Source organism: Tiliqua scincoides, chromosome 9 (genome assembly GCF_035046505.1).
Source record: "Tiliqua scincoides isolate rTilSci1 chromosome 9, rTilSci1.hap2, whole genome shotgun sequence".
In the NCBI taxonomy this organism is placed as follows: domain Eukaryota; kingdom Metazoa; phylum Chordata; class Lepidosauria; order Squamata; family Scincidae; genus Tiliqua; species Tiliqua scincoides.
Window position 1 is genome coordinate 16133624 of NC_089829.1, and position 16575 is coordinate 16150198.

Genomic DNA, 16575 nt, shown 5'->3' on the forward strand with positions numbered 1-16575 from the left:
ACGAATGGCAGGACGTCATTGGAAATGGCCCGAGTATCGAAACGGCTGATTTATGAAGCTGAGCAGGCCTGACGCAAGGAGGCCTCACCACGCCATGTGCCCCTCTCCCCCACCCTTTGGGGAGACGGATGAATGAGAGGTCCTGCTGTGCTTGAGGCTCCTGTGCCAAGAAAGGGAGAAGAGGCAGAATTATAATCAGATTCTGGGAGGTGTGTTGTCTCTTTTTCCCCTCCTTCTCAGAGAAAGGAGTTAGATGAAGTTCTTGCAGGACTGCTTCCCAAAGTCTGTTTATTTCTTTTCCCTGTTTGCTGGAGCCCAGAGCCCATCAAGGGTGACGCAGCAGCCATCTGTCTTGGCACAGAGAACCTCCACTTTCATCTTCTGCACATCCATACAACCAGATCCATCCTTCCATTGGTCCAGTGGGTGGGGGGGAGCCAGGACCACTTTTCCTGTGTTGTTTTCATCCTGAGGGAATCCGTAGGCCCTTGCGTGACACATGGATCTCTGGGTGGGTGCATGTTTGTATGCTGGGACCCCCCACTGGGCAGAACAGCTGACGATCCACATCTCAGCCTTGCATGCCAACTGGTGGGGGAGGGCATCCAACCAGAACCAGCATCCAGAAGACTCTTCTGCACTCTCAGTTGCTTTGGAGCTTGGCCAGCCCCCATGCCCAGATAATGGTGCCGGCTTTGGGGCCCTTAGTGGGTCTTTGGGACCCCTTAGGGGTCTGTGCCCACTGGCCCTTGCTGTATGTTGAGTTATAGGTGGGGGATTCTGCATGATTTTCAAAGGCCACCATGTGGCCTCTGTGATGTTCAACATGTTCATAAGGGTGTAGCAGAGATGCTTATCATTGTTCCAAATAACACAAAGTTGAGGAGGACACCCTGGAAGATCAAAGCAAAAGGCAAAACAATCTCTACAGGTTCAATCACGAGGACCAAACCAGCAAGATGGAGTTCAAGAGAGACAATGTAAAGAGAGACAATGTCAAATCCTGCATGTAAGGACAGAAACTAGGGACATGATGGAGGAAAGCTGGCTTAGCAGCAGCATATGTGGAAAAGATCCAGGTATCACAGTGAGTGGCCCACAAGCTCAACACAAGCCAGCAGTGTGATGTAGCTGCAGAAACAGCAAGTGCCATACTGGGCTGCACAAACAGAGGCAGAGTCCAAATCACAAGGTCATAGTCCTACTCTGCTCTGCACTAGTCAGGCCTCCTTCCAAATGCTGCATCCAGTTTTGGGCACCGTGTTTTAAGAATGGCACTGGGAACCTGAAGCAGGTTCAGTGGAGGGCAACCAAGATGATGAGAGGTCTAGGAGGGATGTTTAAGAGAGCTGGAGATGTTTAGCCCGGAGGAGACTCAGTGGAGACAGGATCTGAAGGGCGGTCAGGTAGACAAAGGGGAGGGCTTCCCTCTGCTACTCCATTGGACTAGAATCAATGGGTTGAAATACAGGAAAGGAAATTTAGGCTGAATGTGAGGAAGCATTTCCTGAGCGTAAGTACTGACCGGCACTGGAAAAGTCTGCGCAGTCGTTACCCTGCACATGCCCGATCTCGTCTGATCTGGGACGCTAAGCAGGGTCAGGCCTGGTTAGTACTTGGATGGGAGACTGCTTGGGAATACCGGGTGCTGTAGGCTTATATCATGGAGACTGAAGGTTGCCAACCACCATTGTGGACTCTCCCTCGCTGGGGGTTTTCAAGCAGAGACAGGACAGCCACCTGTCAGGGATGCTGTTGCAGCTGGCTATACTGAGGAAGGGGTAGACTAGATGACTTCTGAGTTACCTCCCAACCCTGACAGTCTATGATGCTATCATTAGCCCATTGTTTGCATATCCTCCAGCCTGTTTCACCTTTCTTTGTGAAGGATGAAAGGGAGGAAGCAGCAGGTGCCATTAATCCTACGATGCTGCCTTACAGAGTCAGCCCACCAGTCCGTTCTGAGCCTCAGTGGCTCTCTGAGGTTTCAGAAAGGGCCCATTACTAGCCCTGCTGCCTGTGAACTGGAGATGTCAAGGACTGACTTAAGGCCCTCTGCTTGCCAGGCCCAGGCTCCACCGTTCCCCAGGGAGTCCTGCCTCCATGCCAAGAATTGCAACGGTGCCCCAGAGTTGGAAGTGTGGGGGACAGCCTGGCCCTGCTGTGGGGCAGCTGTCACCTGGCTGCACGCTGAGGACACGCTCCTGTCCTTCAGGCATCCATCCACCTCATTCTACAATAGGGAATGGAAAGAGAACATTTTGAGACAGCCTCAAAAGCAGATTTATTTATTCTTTATTAAGGTGTAGATCAGCTTCCACTTGAGATGGCAGGCAGGCACCCCTCCTGAGACCTCGCCAAGATGCAAATGCATTCAGATGGGCTTGCTTACGTACATCCATGACAAGGCTGGTGATGAATCAACTCCCCATTTGGCCCCATTTGGTAGACAGTCCTCCACATTCTCCCTCTTCTCCTCATGCCCCCCCATGGAGGATGGGCCTGGTTCCTACCCCACCCCACCCACTTCTCTCCACCTGTGACTCATCCTGCCCCTTATTCCATTTTGCTGCTGCACAAAGTAATTAGGTCTGGAGTGACGGCAGGACCTCATTCCTTCTCCTTCAACAAATTGCTAATGACAAAGGCATCAACTTGTGCTCCCAGCGGCCTCCGTGGAAAGAAAACTGATGAGGGGGGCTCTTGTCTGAGCAGGCCTGTGGCTCCCTGCCTCGCCCTCAGCTCCTTGCCCCCCATGACCTGATAATGGCATCTTCAGATGTCAAGAGACAGGGCTGGAGAAACACAGCCACAACCAGGGGGCAGGGGCTGCCTTGGGGCTCACGCCCTTTCTGGCAGAACTGTGGCTCCCAATACCACAGATTGGACCTGTCTAACTGGTCAGGATCCATCCCGCTTACCATGTTGGCCGCATCTCCCAGAGCAGGAAGCCGCCTCCCTTCCCCATCAAGTCTTCATGCAGTGCCCCCAAGGATACTAGCCTGCTCCAGAGTGCCACAATGGTCCTCACCCACCTTCCCCCCAATAACCTCTCAAGTCTCACTGGTGCTGCAATGAGACTGAGCCAAGGGCAAGCTGCATGAGGTCTCTACTCCTTTAGCTGCACAAATGGGGGAGGAACGGAGCCCCTTGCCTGGCTGGTGAGCAAGCCTTGTCTCCAGGGCCGCTCCCAGCTGCCCCAGCAAGGAGCCCCAGAGGCCAGGCCAAGCCTTCCACAGAGACTTCTCACAGCCCCCTCTGTCCATCCGTCCAGTAGCAGGGAACCTAACAAATCAAATCCTCCCCCACCCCAGCCCTGGCTCAACACGAAGGGAAGCAAGTCTGGCATGACAGAAGCCAAGCTGCACACAGCAGGCTTGGTGTGTGTGTGTGTGATTGTGCATATTATGGCAGCCCTGAGGGGAGGAGGCAGGCCCCTGGCTCCATGCAATGTAACCACTCCTTCCCCTGTGGCTGACAAGCACAGCAGCCCCCTGCCTGCACCAGGGCAAACTTGTAAAGGGGAAAACCTGCCTGCACACCCACTACATCTTGGGTCAGATCTGCAAGCCAAAGGCCTCTGGGCTGGCTTTGGGCTGGGCCTCTCCTTTCCTGGGGCCCATAAGCATCAGCTCTTGGGGGCAAGGTATTCCAAGGGCCGCTTTGCTCTCTACACAAGTTGGGTGCTCTGGGCCATGACAGTGTGGACACTGTCCCTTACAGGGCCCTTCCACACCCATTCCAAACCCAGAACCGCACCAGGACTTGAGCTCACGACAGTGCCTTGCTCGGTGCACTGGTCCAATGAGCTCAGGAGCATCACCTGTACCTGGGAGCAGCTCTCTGGAGACCTTTTCTCTGCCCCCTGCTCCAGTGAGGTCTCCTTTTAGCTGGAGATGTTTGCAGAGACAGAGCAGGTTCCAGCAGGCCAAGCCACAAGTCTGTGGTTCTCAGTGAGCTCTTTCTCCCACCTCCTGCCTGGTCTTTAATTGCCTGGGGAGACAGCACTGCAATCTGTCTTCTCCTCTCTCTTTCTCTCTCCTGGCCCATTAAAACAAGACGAGAGAATTGATGTCTGGCTGTTCCCCAGCAGGAAGGACCTGGCAGCCCAAATCCAGCTCCAGCAAGGGGCAAAGGACCTGAAGCTTTTTCTCCAGGCCCCCAGAGAGGTGCATGACTGCCCCAGGTCAGGCCACTGAAGCCCTGAGCAATGCCAAGGCTGTTCCCAAATGAGGAAAATGCCCCATCTTCTCCAAGGAGAGGGGTATTCCCAGGAAGCTGAAGCATTTGGAGGATCCAAAAGGAACAGCTTTCTTAGGCTGCAACTAACCATCAAGGCAACCAATGACTTTCCAACAGTTAGAAGACAACACAAAACAGGAACTGCTGGGTTTGAATCTAGACTGTACCATGAGTTCTTTCTAGGCAGGTCCTCCCTCCCAGCCTGTTTTCCTCTTCTGCAATACGGAGCTATGTAACAGCGTTGCTTTAAGGACCTCTTCCAGATAAATGCAGGTGTAGCTGTCCCCAAAAGTGCTCTGTAAGTGTTAAATATTATCAATTTGAATTTTATGTGACTTTCTTGCTGTTCAGAAAAGCTCTGTTACAACAAAGTCTGCAGCACACTGGCAGCTGCTGTCAGAAACAGCCTCTAAACCCCACCCTATTTTCTAGATGTTCTTGAGTTTTTCTTGGCTCTGTGCTAGGGTGTCGCTTTTGTCCACGGACTGCCACAGCCTGTGGTTGCTGCAAGTCGAGCAATTGACTGAGGTGTTCCTGTTCTCTGCATTTTCAGCATTTTAACCAGCTCTTCCTGACAGCTGATGTTCAAAAGGGGGAAAAGCAAAGCCAGGAGGCAAAAACAGCTGAGTGGGACATTTGCTGCTTGGTGACTGGAAGCAGTGTGGGAGTGGATGCCTCTCTGGGAAGGAAGCACTGAAGCCTACCTCCATGACCCCATTTGTGCAGATCAATCCCAGCTGCAAGCATGCCTGTGTGAACCAGGCCAATTCCCCACCAGGCTGCCTAAAGACATGCAGGGCTCTCTTCCCAAAGGGAACTGCACACAGTCCTTCCTCCCTTGAAGAGTGTTTTAATTGCTACAATCACCCGGTCAGGGCCATTTTCAAAGGGGCCTTAATCCTTCTGTCTCTAGAATGGGTTCTGAGCCAAATTCCAGTCCACAGTAGCCTCACTTATTTTCATTTATTCCCTGGACCAAAAATTATTCCTTCCACAGCATACACCTTACATAAATGAACCAAAGAGAAAACATAAGAGCAGTCAGTTCTCTTAGCCCACGGGTACTTGCAACAGCTTGAGTGGAAGAGGGTGAAGATGAGCCTCTCTTACTGCAGGGGGCACAGGGGGGCCAAGCCAAATATCTTTTCCCGGCAGGACCCAAGGATGCAAAAGCAGCAAAGAGAGGGCGGGAGGGAGGGAGGCAGGCTGGAGGGTGAGAGTTTGGGTTTCTGTTTGGTTTGTTCCCCTACTTACTTTATATAAGAGGAACTTGTTAAACTACAAGCTATGGTGCTTGTCAGAATGGGGCACTCCTTCCATGCTCAGAAGGCACACACTTATCATCATCATCATCACCATGAGTGCTCAAATGGTATACGTATAGAGTGTCCAAAGTGCTCCACACACATTTTTGCAGCAACATGTACAACAATCTTGTAAAATAGGTCAGAACACTCACTGTAATTCTGCAGGGGGGTGGGGCTAATGCTGTGTTTAGGCAACTGTGGAGCAGAAGGTGGCTGTCGGGAGGGCCCAACATGGCTGGGTCCCCTGAAACCAGCTTCAATTATTGCATGGTTGTGTGGTCTCCCACCTCCCACCACCATGAAGCCATTACCGCCTTGGTCAGGCTGCTGGGTGATGGCCATAGGGAGGGAGGTGGGGGCTGGCTTTGGCTTTTAGTGAGACTCCCCCCTGGGGGAGGGAGCTCCTTCCAGTTGAGCCAGGCAGCTACTTAGCCAGGGCCAGCCCATGTATATGGCCAACTGAGGAGACCAGCTCAATCAGAGGAAATGTGGAGAGACGGGAGAGAGTCGTGGGCTACAGCAGTGTTCTTCAACCTCGGGATGGGAACCCCAATGGGGTTGCAAAGCCTCAGGTGTGGGGTCGCAGCAACTAATGGGTATGAAAAAGGTTGAGGACCACTGGACCAGAGCACCACCAGGTAGAGGGGGATGTATCTGGTGTAGCCTTTCAGGTCCTAGGAGGTGGTGTCCCAGCTCTGCTCAGGTTCTTTGCAATGGTGCTAAAACCTTTCACCAGTGCCAGGCTTTGTGGTAACCTTCTCTGCTCTCTCCAATAAGAATATTTGGTTCCAGTGACCAGTGCTGGGAGGACATGACAGCGTGAGGAGTGAGAGCCAACGGGGACAGGGGTGAGAGGTGAGGGTTCCAGGAAAGGGGTAAATTGGCTGCGGGTTCCGCTATTTATACTCTATAGCAGTTGTTGTCAAACTTTTACTACCGGGATCCACTTTTTAGAATGAGAATCTGTCAGAATCCACCGGAAGTGATGTCATGACCAGAGGTGACATCATCAAGCAAAATTTTTAACAATCCTAGGCTGCAATCCTACTCATACTTACCTAGGAGTAGTTCCATTGACCATTGTGGTTAAAAGCATATACAGGCCTCTGCTGCTTAACAACCTTCTGCTTAATGACAGACTGCATATGTGACATGGTCAAAACACAACAAAAAGACTCTTAATGAGGCAGTCAGGACTGCCATAGCCTGCAGCAGAGTGTCAGTTCACACAACAAAGAGGCCTCTAATGCAAAGAAGAGGCAATCTGTCTCCAGGAGCCTGTGCAGCCAGTTAGTTTCTGGCTGGGAGTGTCTGTTTACACAACAAAGGCACTAGATTGGGCTGAATGTTCGCTTAACAACCAAATCGCATAACAACAGAGATCAGAGAATGTATCCCTGTTGTTAAGTGGTGCAACAGCTGTACACGTAGTCTGTTCAAAGCACAGAGCTGTAACATTCCCCCAGATGTAGGCTACATCCTGTATCCACTTTCCTGCGAGTAAGCCCCATCAACTATAACAGGACTGACTTCTGAGTAGAGAGGCATAGGACTGGGCTCGCAGTCACGTACTAGGGAAGCATCAAATCTATTAAACATAAAATCTTGAAAAGGATGGAGACCCATCTGAAATTCGGTCCCGACCCACGGTTTGAGAAACACTGCTCTCTCTATCTGTTTATTGGGGTGGTGGCACGAAGAAGGTAGGGGAGAACATCCCGCCCTTCTTCCTGCCCGCCTGGGGAGCTCCCCGCCGGCTTGTCCAAGAGGCTGCCCTGGGGAGGCGGGCGAGCGAACGAGCGAGCGCGAGGAGCGAGAGCGCGCCCGAGGAGGAGCCGCCACCGCCCGGACGCGCGTGCCGAGGTGAGCTCCAGCAGCTGCCGGACTGCCGGGTGCTCCGTTGCTGCTGCTGGAAGGGCGGCTGAGCGAGCCAGACGGGCGGTGGCTCCGGGAGCGCAGCTGCTGCTCCTGCTCGCTCCTCGTTGGCCGCAGCGCTGCGCCAAGCTGGGCAGCGCGGAGCGAGCGCCTGGCCTCCTCCCGGCCGCAGCCAGGTAAGGTCAGGGCGGGGCGCTTGCAGGGAGGGGACGGCGCCCCCCGGCAGCAAAGCTCGCCCCCCCCCCACGCCGGGGGAGGAGGCTGCGTGCTCCCTCCTTGCCCGCAGCCAGACGTGCGCCGCAAGGACGAGGCTCCTGCCCCGAGGAGCCTGCAGCGCGCGTCCCGTGCCTGGCTTCTCCCCCGGAGCCTTCGGGAGATGGAGCCGCCTGCGCCCCCCTGCAAGGACGGGCGCCTGCATTGGGTACTGGGCCTCCAGGGCAGGCCCCGGCCGCGGCCTGACCGAGGGGCGGGGGCTGCTGGCCGGAGTGAGGGCGCAGAGATGGGGCGTCAGCAGAGCCACACCCGGTCGTCCTCCCCTGGTGGCCCCTCCCAAAGCCTGAGCCCCCGAAGTGTGTGTGTGTGTGTTTCTTTTTGCATGGGGGGGGGGGTTGCAAGCCCAGAGGAGGTGCTGCATCTGCCCCTGGCCCTCCACTTCCAGCTACAGTCTTCCCAGTGGGCAGAGGCCCTTTCGTGGGGTGGGGGGGGAGAGTACCTGACCCTCCCCAGCCCAGCGCAGCATCTCTTTTTGGCCTGGGAGCCCTTTGGAGATAAGGAACCATCCATTGATTTTAGCTGTGGAACCCAGGGACATGTGGTGGGTAGAGAGGCAGAGCCTCCCTACCAGATCCCTTCAGAAAGCTCTGCCACTGCGTGAGGCGCCCAAGCACCCACAACTCATGCTCCACAAGCATGGAGATTGTGGAGAGCGCAGATTGTGTGGGTTGTGGATGCCTCACACAGCAGTGGCACTTTTCAAATGACTCCAGTGGGGAGGCTCTGCCTCACCTGCCTCCCCACCCACCACACATCCCTGGTGGAACCCACTTGGTGAACAGTGCTTGTTGAAAAGCAGTATAGGTATGTTAGAGACCGGCACCGGCCCCAAAAGAAAGTCATGGCAGCCCCTTCCCCACCTACACCGGACTGTTTTATTCTGGGTGCCCTATGGGGAAGATGTGCCCAGGCTTCAGGGAGTTTATAGTATAGGAGGGGATACCTATGGAGACTGGCACAAGCTCTTGATGAGACTGTTAGGGCAACCCGTTCCTCATCTTCTCAGGTCCGCTTAAGATCTGCATGCCCTATCAGGAAGAAGACATGCCCAGGCCCAAGGGGTCTTATAATCCCTGCTAGCTGGGCAAAGAGTTCCTTTTACAGGTGTGTGATCATCTGCCCAGCAGAAGGAAAGCCTCTTCAGCCCAGAATGGCATCTTTTCCAGTGGCTGCCTGTGTTCATTCTTAAGGTACACAACAAGCTCACCTCCCAGCTAAGCTCCATGTAGCAGGAATCTGGTTGACCTGGAAGTTTGGCAACAGTGTGATTGTGTCATTGCTGAATGGACATTCAGCATCATGATGCCACGCAGCCACCCCTTATTGGGAACACAGGCTGTTGCTAGTGTCTCTTCTGGATTTCTTTTAAGACTGAACCCTTTGGGGACAGGGAACTATTGGCTTATTCTACTTTGCAAACAGTTTTTGGAACTACTTTTTCTTGAAAAGTTGTATGCAAATATCCTCTATGTAAAGTTGTATATAAAGTTCCATCGCGTGGGAATGAATCTCTTTACTAAATCTCTTGTTCCTAGGGTCTTTCATTTTTCAAGACATTATCTGAAGCGTGATGCTTTTGCATTTCATGGCCCCTCGTAATGCGATGCTCTAAGCTGTAGCTCACTTAGCTTGTGCATGAATCCAGCCCTGTTGGTGCTACCACTCTGAACTGAGTCTGCTCCAATGCCTCTTAATAGTGGCTGGATGTCCAGAAACTATGCAGGAGAAACTCTCCTTGGCTCCATGAGGGCAGAAGCTTCATACTTCTGGAAGGAAACAAGGGGTGCATGTATGCACACACACAGCCAGAGAGGCTCAGCGCTGGGTCCATATGCCCTTACTTGGTAAAAGTTCCTTTCCACTTTCTATTTTGAGAAAGGCTCCTCAGCGCTCAGACCCTCTGCTGGGAAACTGTGTTAATTCAGTGATAACCAGAGACTCTGAGCAATCGGGGAGGAAGAGGAGGTGGCCTAGTTGGTGCTGTTGTTATTGTGGAGGAACCAGGATCCATATCTGGGGAGATGTTTGTTCAGCTTTTTGCACAATTGTTACAGCACTGGAATTAAACAGGAGAGGTAGGAGAGCTTTTGCAATGCCAGCCTCCATCAAGTAGTTTCTGGAACCTTCCTTGGATAAAACAAAACCTGATACAATCGACTGATTTGTGACTTTGCTTGGTGTAACTTGGGGCCTTTCCTGACTGCTTCTCATCCTGGTTTCTCTGTGTGAAGCTCATTAACACCTCTCTTTAAGGGGAGCAAGAGTGGAATGTCCATTCACTGGCAAAAGATTGAAGGCTTGAGTTAAACCGAAGGTGCCCAGTGAAGATGTTCTGGGGATGGTTACTGACCCAAAGTCTCCAGCATACGCCTGAGAGCTCAAGTGCGAAATTGCTAGTCTCTTAACAAAAGAATTCCATCTGAAATCAGCCTCCTCAAGAGGATTGGGATAGGAGTGGCGTCTGGGATTAGCCAGGGGGGTGCTTGGCGAGAGCCCCCCTTGTAAGCTGGCCCCTGACCTCTCAGTATGGGTGGCTTTGGCAATAACCATGTTATCACCAAGGGGTGGGTGGGAAGGGGTTCCCTGGAGGGCCAGGGGTTTGTCCCAGAAACCCTGGCACCCTGGTTGCCAATACTAGATTGAAACATAGCCTTATTTTTATCTATCTTGCAGCTGTCTAGGAAAAGGGCAAGACTTCCCTGCTCTGCTTGCTCATCTCTTAAGGTTGCATGAACCTGAGGCAGTTTTTGTCCTTTTCTATTTAATGACCATTCTGTAAACAACATGGATTTTAAGTATCTGAAGTTTTGCTTTTCCATGGGTGTTTTGGACTTGGTTTTATCAACAGCAGCTCCCTCATCCTGTCCTATGAGGTGTTCCTCATTTGGCATCAGTGGGAATTTCAGAAAGGGTTTGCGAGGTGGCATAGGGTGGTAGCTGGGTGGGGACTGCCATTAAAGGGGTGTGTGTGAATAAATCCCACTGTGCCTGCCCTGGGCACTGAAAGCTGCTCTTTGGAACTCAGCCTGTGTCTGTTTGTAACTTTAGGCACTTTGAGAAGTGCAAGGGAGGATGGGACAGATAACTCTTTAAAAAATATGCTGAGGAGGAGGAGAGGAAATGTTCATTTAAAAACGCACACACAGGGCTTTGGGAAGACAATGAGGCTTCTCTTAGTGGTGTGAATCTCCCAAGGGGTGAGGAACTCTGCAGAAAAGCATTTCCTCTTCAGCTGGCCTCAGGAGAAGCTTTTAGGAGAAGCCTGTCTGGCAGCCAGTACTCTTCAGACCTGCCTGACGGACTCCTAGAAGCTAAAGAGACAGCCCCAGATTGCAGGTGCTGACACTCCATGCCTCAGACATCTGGAAAACCCACGCAAGTTCCCCTCACAACTTGATTTTGTTGTTATAGGTCATCTGCACACTTCAGCCCCAAGAAACCACAGCCCTCAGCTCTGAGGATGACAGAAGTCCAAATTGACAGCTCCCAACTGCCTCCGGTTCAGGATGGTAAGTGTGGGACTCCCTGGATATCCAGGTCTTCAGATCCTACCTTGATTGAAAAAAAAAAAAATTCAGACTTCCGCAAGGTGAGAAGCCTCATCAGTTACTGGTGCAATTGCTTTTATGTGTCATGTTTAGGCACCCTGCTCACTAGGCCGAGGTGCCCTTTAAGCTGGTGGGAGCAGCTGTCCCCTCTTGTACCTTTGAGGCACTGCATCATCTCCCCCTTCTGTCTCTTTGGGAAGCTGAGCCATCTTCTCATTCCTTGTGCTACGTAACCCACTTTGAGAACCTCTTTGTTTGAAAAGTGGTCTCTAAATATACTGAATAAGAATAATGTTTAACCTAAAGAAAAAATTGACTCTGTTATGTAGTGTTTTTGGTGCTCTGCTGTGGTGGCACAAAGGCTCGCCTTGTGGGGCATCCTCTTTACAGCAGTGGCCAACCAGCTGGCTCTGGGAGGCTCACAGAGAGGGCACAGCCAGTTGTAGCCTTCCCCCTGCTGCCTCTCCCCAGCTGCCGATGCTCTAGAGTAGGCTGCCTGTGTCCATGGAGGTTCCACTCTCCAGGCCTCCCTGTTCCTAAGAAGTGTCTCTCTGGTGAATGTGTCCTTTGAAGCTATTGGCCACTGCCACATCTTGTGGGTAATGAATTCCACTTGTAGCATCTGTGTTGTATCCTGCTTTCTAGGGATCTTTTTCTGAGTTGGTTATGCTCATTTCCAGCTGTGGAAACTGTAGCCTGCGGGGGTGGTTCTCTGTGTGTTTGTTTTTGAAAAGGGAAATTTTCTGCCTCACAAAAGCCAGCTTTATGTCATACATAAAAAGACTTCAGGGCAGCTCCTGCTGAGCTTGCTTGCGGACTTTTGCTGAGCCGACCCTTGGGTTGCCTGGGTTTTGTGCCGTCACCATGGGCAGTGTCATCCGGAGTCATGCAGCCCTGCAGTGATGCAGTCTGATACTTCTATTCTGGGGTTCCTTTTCCGATTGTACAGAAAACTTGTCCCCTCTTGGAACTCTGTGGGCTGCTCACAGTCTGCCCTGGGAATGTATCTGAGGGTGGCAAAGATGGCTGTCTCACTGTTCCTCATGCACAGTACCTCCAGAAGCATGAGTTGCTGACTTCACAGAGCCTTCTGATTTCTGTAAGGCAGTGGTGGTCAGAGACCACAGGCCCTCATGGGAGCCACTCTGTGCCAGGGAGCAGGCAGGAGAGCTGTGCCAGCACTGCTGTCCGCCTTGGCCGACGTCCTGCTCTTATCCTTAGGCAGCTGTTGCTTGCTGCACAAGTGCTGCAGTGAATTGTGGGAAGGGGTCCATATTCTCTGCTGTTTGGAGGAGGAGGAGAGAGATAGGATATGTTTCCTAGTCTCCTGCTGGATTCCAAAGAGCAGGTGTGGGGCAGTGGTGTTGGAGGCAGGCCTTCAGGTGGTGCCAGGGAGCAGGTAGTTTTCAGAAGGAGGGAGGGGCAGGCCCGGTGTGCTAGACAGACTTCCCAAACAGCTGCTGGCTCCTCTTCCTCAGCCAGAAGGGACATGTTTGTTTTTCTGCTCTTGGTGTCCTGAATTCCCTTCCGTTGCCATGCCCTGCCTTGATTTGGCTTCCTTTCTTCATCTGCCTCCTGGGAACGAAGACCCACGAAACCTGCCGGGCCTGTCGGCGCCTCCCACGGCCTTACTTTCATAGCAGGCTGGCTGCGGCGGCAGCAGCGTGTGCCTGGAGGCTCACAGAAATGCTGAGGCAGAATCTGGCTTAGAGTTCTGGGGGGAAGGGTGTCTCTGGCTTCACTGTGTCTTGCCTGTGTTATGGGAGGCGGGTGCACATGCATCAGGTGCAGGGAGTGGAATCCTGCTCTGGACCTGTAGGTTGCCTTTTCCTTACTTGCTGTGAGGCCCACTCTGGACTGCATTAAAACTTCTTTGCTGTAAGCGTCCAGTCTGTACTTGCTCACTGATGGGGGCATGCCGGAACTGTCATGGATGATGGACAGTTGGGATCTGGCATGTGCAGCCGGTAGCTGTGGGGTGCTGCCCCAGGGGGCTGTCCTTGGAAAGAGAGGTGTCCAGTCTTTGGTTGGCCGTTCATGCAGAACAATGAGATGATTTGGGAAGGAGCCGGGTTCTGATCTTAGACAGGGGCTTTTTGCCATGTTAATTAATGTAGCATTGCTATAAAGTTGTTGTCTCTATTTGTGAATTGGCACCATGGAGATCTTACGTTCTTCAAATCTAGTTTGAGCTCATCCTATTGCTGCTGCCCCTTGACAGAGCTGTGTGCTCATGGCTTGGGGTGCACTGATGGAGCTGCACTACAGTCATTGTAGTAAACTGCAGTCTTGGAAGCAGGACCAATTGAGGAGGACCTGGCTGCGTGTGGGTTGGGTGGTGCTCCAATGTCCCTTTGAGGGGGCCGTGCCATCCACAATTCTGATTTTGACCTGGGAACTGGCGTGGGTGCTCTGCCAAGTATCTGGCTGACCCTCCCTCTTGAGATTATCATCCTGCTCTTTGCTCAGCCCCCATTAGCTGCAGGGCTGAGTTTGCAGATCCAAGCAAGCCCATCTGGGGGCCTCCCCAGTCCAGAATTCACTGGGACTTCTCAACAAAGGGAAATCCTTTGGAGGCAATTGGAATCACTCCTTTCAGCCAGCCTGCAGATCTGGCAAAAGCAGCCCAGTTGATGCCAGTTGGTAGCATTGGAACTGGCACCTGACCAAGTGTTTGGCTTTGCCTGTCTCCCTGAGCACAGTTTTGCAGGAAGGCGGTGGCAGAGAACAAACGCCTCTGGAGTTGGGTTCTGTGGTCCAGCACCAGGGCTGAAACCAGTTGTGGTGGTGGGCTAGTTCTGTTTGAAGGGATTCCTGCTTCAACTCACCATCAGAGAGGATTTTGCCTACTGTCTTGCAGCCTCTTGCAAGGACAAGTGGATCCTGTTCTGGATCTCAGAGCTGAACATACTGCCAGCAGACTCTCTGTCCTGTAGAAAAACACTCCCTGTTTACACACCCACAGATATGTTTGCGTTCTTCTTTGCACAGTCATGTCTTGTCTTGACTACAAGTTGCAGCCTGTGTATAAGAGGGGTGTGTGTGTGTGTGTGTGTGTGTGTGTCTGTGTGTGTGTTTCACTCTCTTTCTAATGCTTTCACCTTAGGAGTTACGACCAGTTTTTAGAAAGGACATAGAAATCTTTCATCTTGCAGACAGATTGGGGAACAGAGATCGTTGATTCTAGCTGTAAGAATATATGAGGAACCCTGTTCTGACTGTTCTGTTCTGACTCTTCTGCCAGTCAATTTTAGACGACGACCCCTGGTTCTGGTGTTGTGCAAGAGGGAAAATAACTTCCCTCTATTCTATCCCATGCATAATTTGTGAGTCCTCGACTCCTGGCTCTTTGCAGGTTAGCACGGAATACCCTGCCATGATCCTTCTCTTGGGGCCAACAGTCAAACACATCCTGGATTGCTTGGTTTGACCCCTGGCCAGGCCAACATTAAGAAGAACCAAGCAAGGCTGGAGGGCAGTGGTATGGTTTCATAAGGGTGCCCTGCACTACCACTGCAAGCTAAGCAACCTGAATCCACATAAGTGAGGTCTCTGGCACTTCAGGGTCAAGAGCTGGGAGGAGGAGGACCCCAAATGCTGCATTGGAGCCCCTTTTCAGAACCGCACCTGGAGTTTAATTGCTGGATGAAGTAACTTCACAATGTCTGAAAATCCTGGCTTGGGTGGGCAAGCGTGTTTGGGACACAGGTGGAAAGTGTCCCAATGGAAGTCGTACGGGCTTGGTCAGTAACAGTACCACACCTCCTCCAGCTTCCATCTGGCAAATGGAGATGAAAGACCTGCGGGCCTTGCTTCTGAAGGTCCACAAGGCACTCCACATGGGATGGTGTTGCCCGGAAAGGGGTAGGAGCTATAGTGGCCTGTGGCAGGTGGAGCAGCATCACCCCAAGTCCAGTGTAGGGCCTCCCGATCCAAACTCTTTGGGCATCTTGCTAGAAAGAGGGACAAGCCAGCCGCTCCATATGGACTATCATGATGAGCGCTGAGGGATTTGTCCTTCCCCCATCCTGCCCAAGGTTGAAGTCGCTGCATGGGGGCAGGAGAACCACTAGGAAGCGCAGAATCATAAGAATGGGACGATATGAGAACAGAGCCAGTGAAAACAGAATGACACACAGAGAGATTGTAAACTAGGTTTGATGTGTTCTGGCCAGCTGGGCTTGAAGTTCTGGGAGTTGCAGCAAAAGCAGCCCCCCTTCTAGGGCTCTTTGGCTGGACACAGGGCTCCATCAGCCTGCTTGTCTTGGTTGCAAACGCCTCTTTGTGGGCTTGCCTTCCTGAGTCCTGGTTCATCTGTTTCTTCTTTAGGCTGGATATTCTGAACAAGTGAGGCCTGTGTCCCTGTCCAACAGCACCATCCATTACATGTGTGTTCCAGGGCTGACCCTTCCATGAGGTCAACTGAGGGAGTTGCCTTGGGCAGTAAATTGGCAGGGACCATTGCCTCTGCCCACCCACTCGGCCCCCCTGCTTCTTCTCCTTCCCCTCCTCTTCCTTTTCCAGGGGTGGGTAGAGATGAGGCTGGCATGTTGCTTGGGAGAGAAGGGGCAACCTTTGGCGCCAGGGCGTCTTGGGCCTGACTTTGTCAGATGTGCTTCGCCTGCATCTTTCTCCCTGGCTCAGTCTCCAATTATAATGGCAAGGTGCTTTTATTTACTGGGAGTGGGGAGGTTTGGTTTGCTGGTGCCTTAAATGGCTTAAATGAATGCTGTTCTAGATCTGCTTGTTCCAGATCTCTCTTACCTTGCAGAGAGCATGAGGCAGGTAGTCCTGGCCACCTGCTGTCCTTGGGAACATCCTGTCTCTCCCCCCCCCCATACACACACTCACACACCCTGAAGCAAAAGGAGAAGTGCTAGTTGCTCTTCCAACAGGGGCAAAGATGTGGGTTCTCATAGGAGGGAGGAACCTTCCCAGTGAGACCCACCAGATCCACATCAGGGTCTTGTTTCCAAATTTTGGTTTTCAGACTGGGGACAGAAGTCAGAGAATGGCCATCTTATCAGATCAAAGATACAGAGCTGAGAGTGGACCAAGACAATTGACAAGGCCAAATGAGGCACGCACACAGAAAGGTGTTGGGAATATGGCTGCCAGCCCTGGGTTGCTCAGTTAGCCTCTGAGGCCAGGCTGCCTCCTTCCTAGTCCTTGAGCACACGCTCTTATTCCTCCTTGCCCTTGTGGGTGGCTCTGGGGAGCTTTCTCTTGAGCAGTGATTTGAGTTGGAGGATTTAAAGCCAGCCAGTTGCATTACGAGGACACGATTTCCTCAGCTAATGTATTTGCTACCTCTCGGGTTGTAAGAGGAT

At 52.3% G+C, this 16575-nt stretch overlaps 1 protein-coding gene across 1 annotated transcript in view; it reads left to right on the forward strand.

The window, feature by feature from the left end:
• The first annotated feature begins 1030 nt into the window (after positions 1-1030).
• LOC136660348 (coiled-coil domain-containing protein 50-like) overlaps positions 1031-16575 on the forward strand; it is a 39307-nt gene continuing 23762 nt past the window's right edge. Inside the window, exons 1-3 of the mRNA XM_066637478.1 lie at positions 1031-1087; positions 7317-7600; positions 11109-11206. Coding sequence (XP_066493575.1) covers positions 1031-1087; positions 7317-7600; positions 11109-11206 — 439 coding nt within the window. The remainder of the gene's footprint in view (positions 1088-7316; positions 7601-11108; positions 11207-16575) is intronic.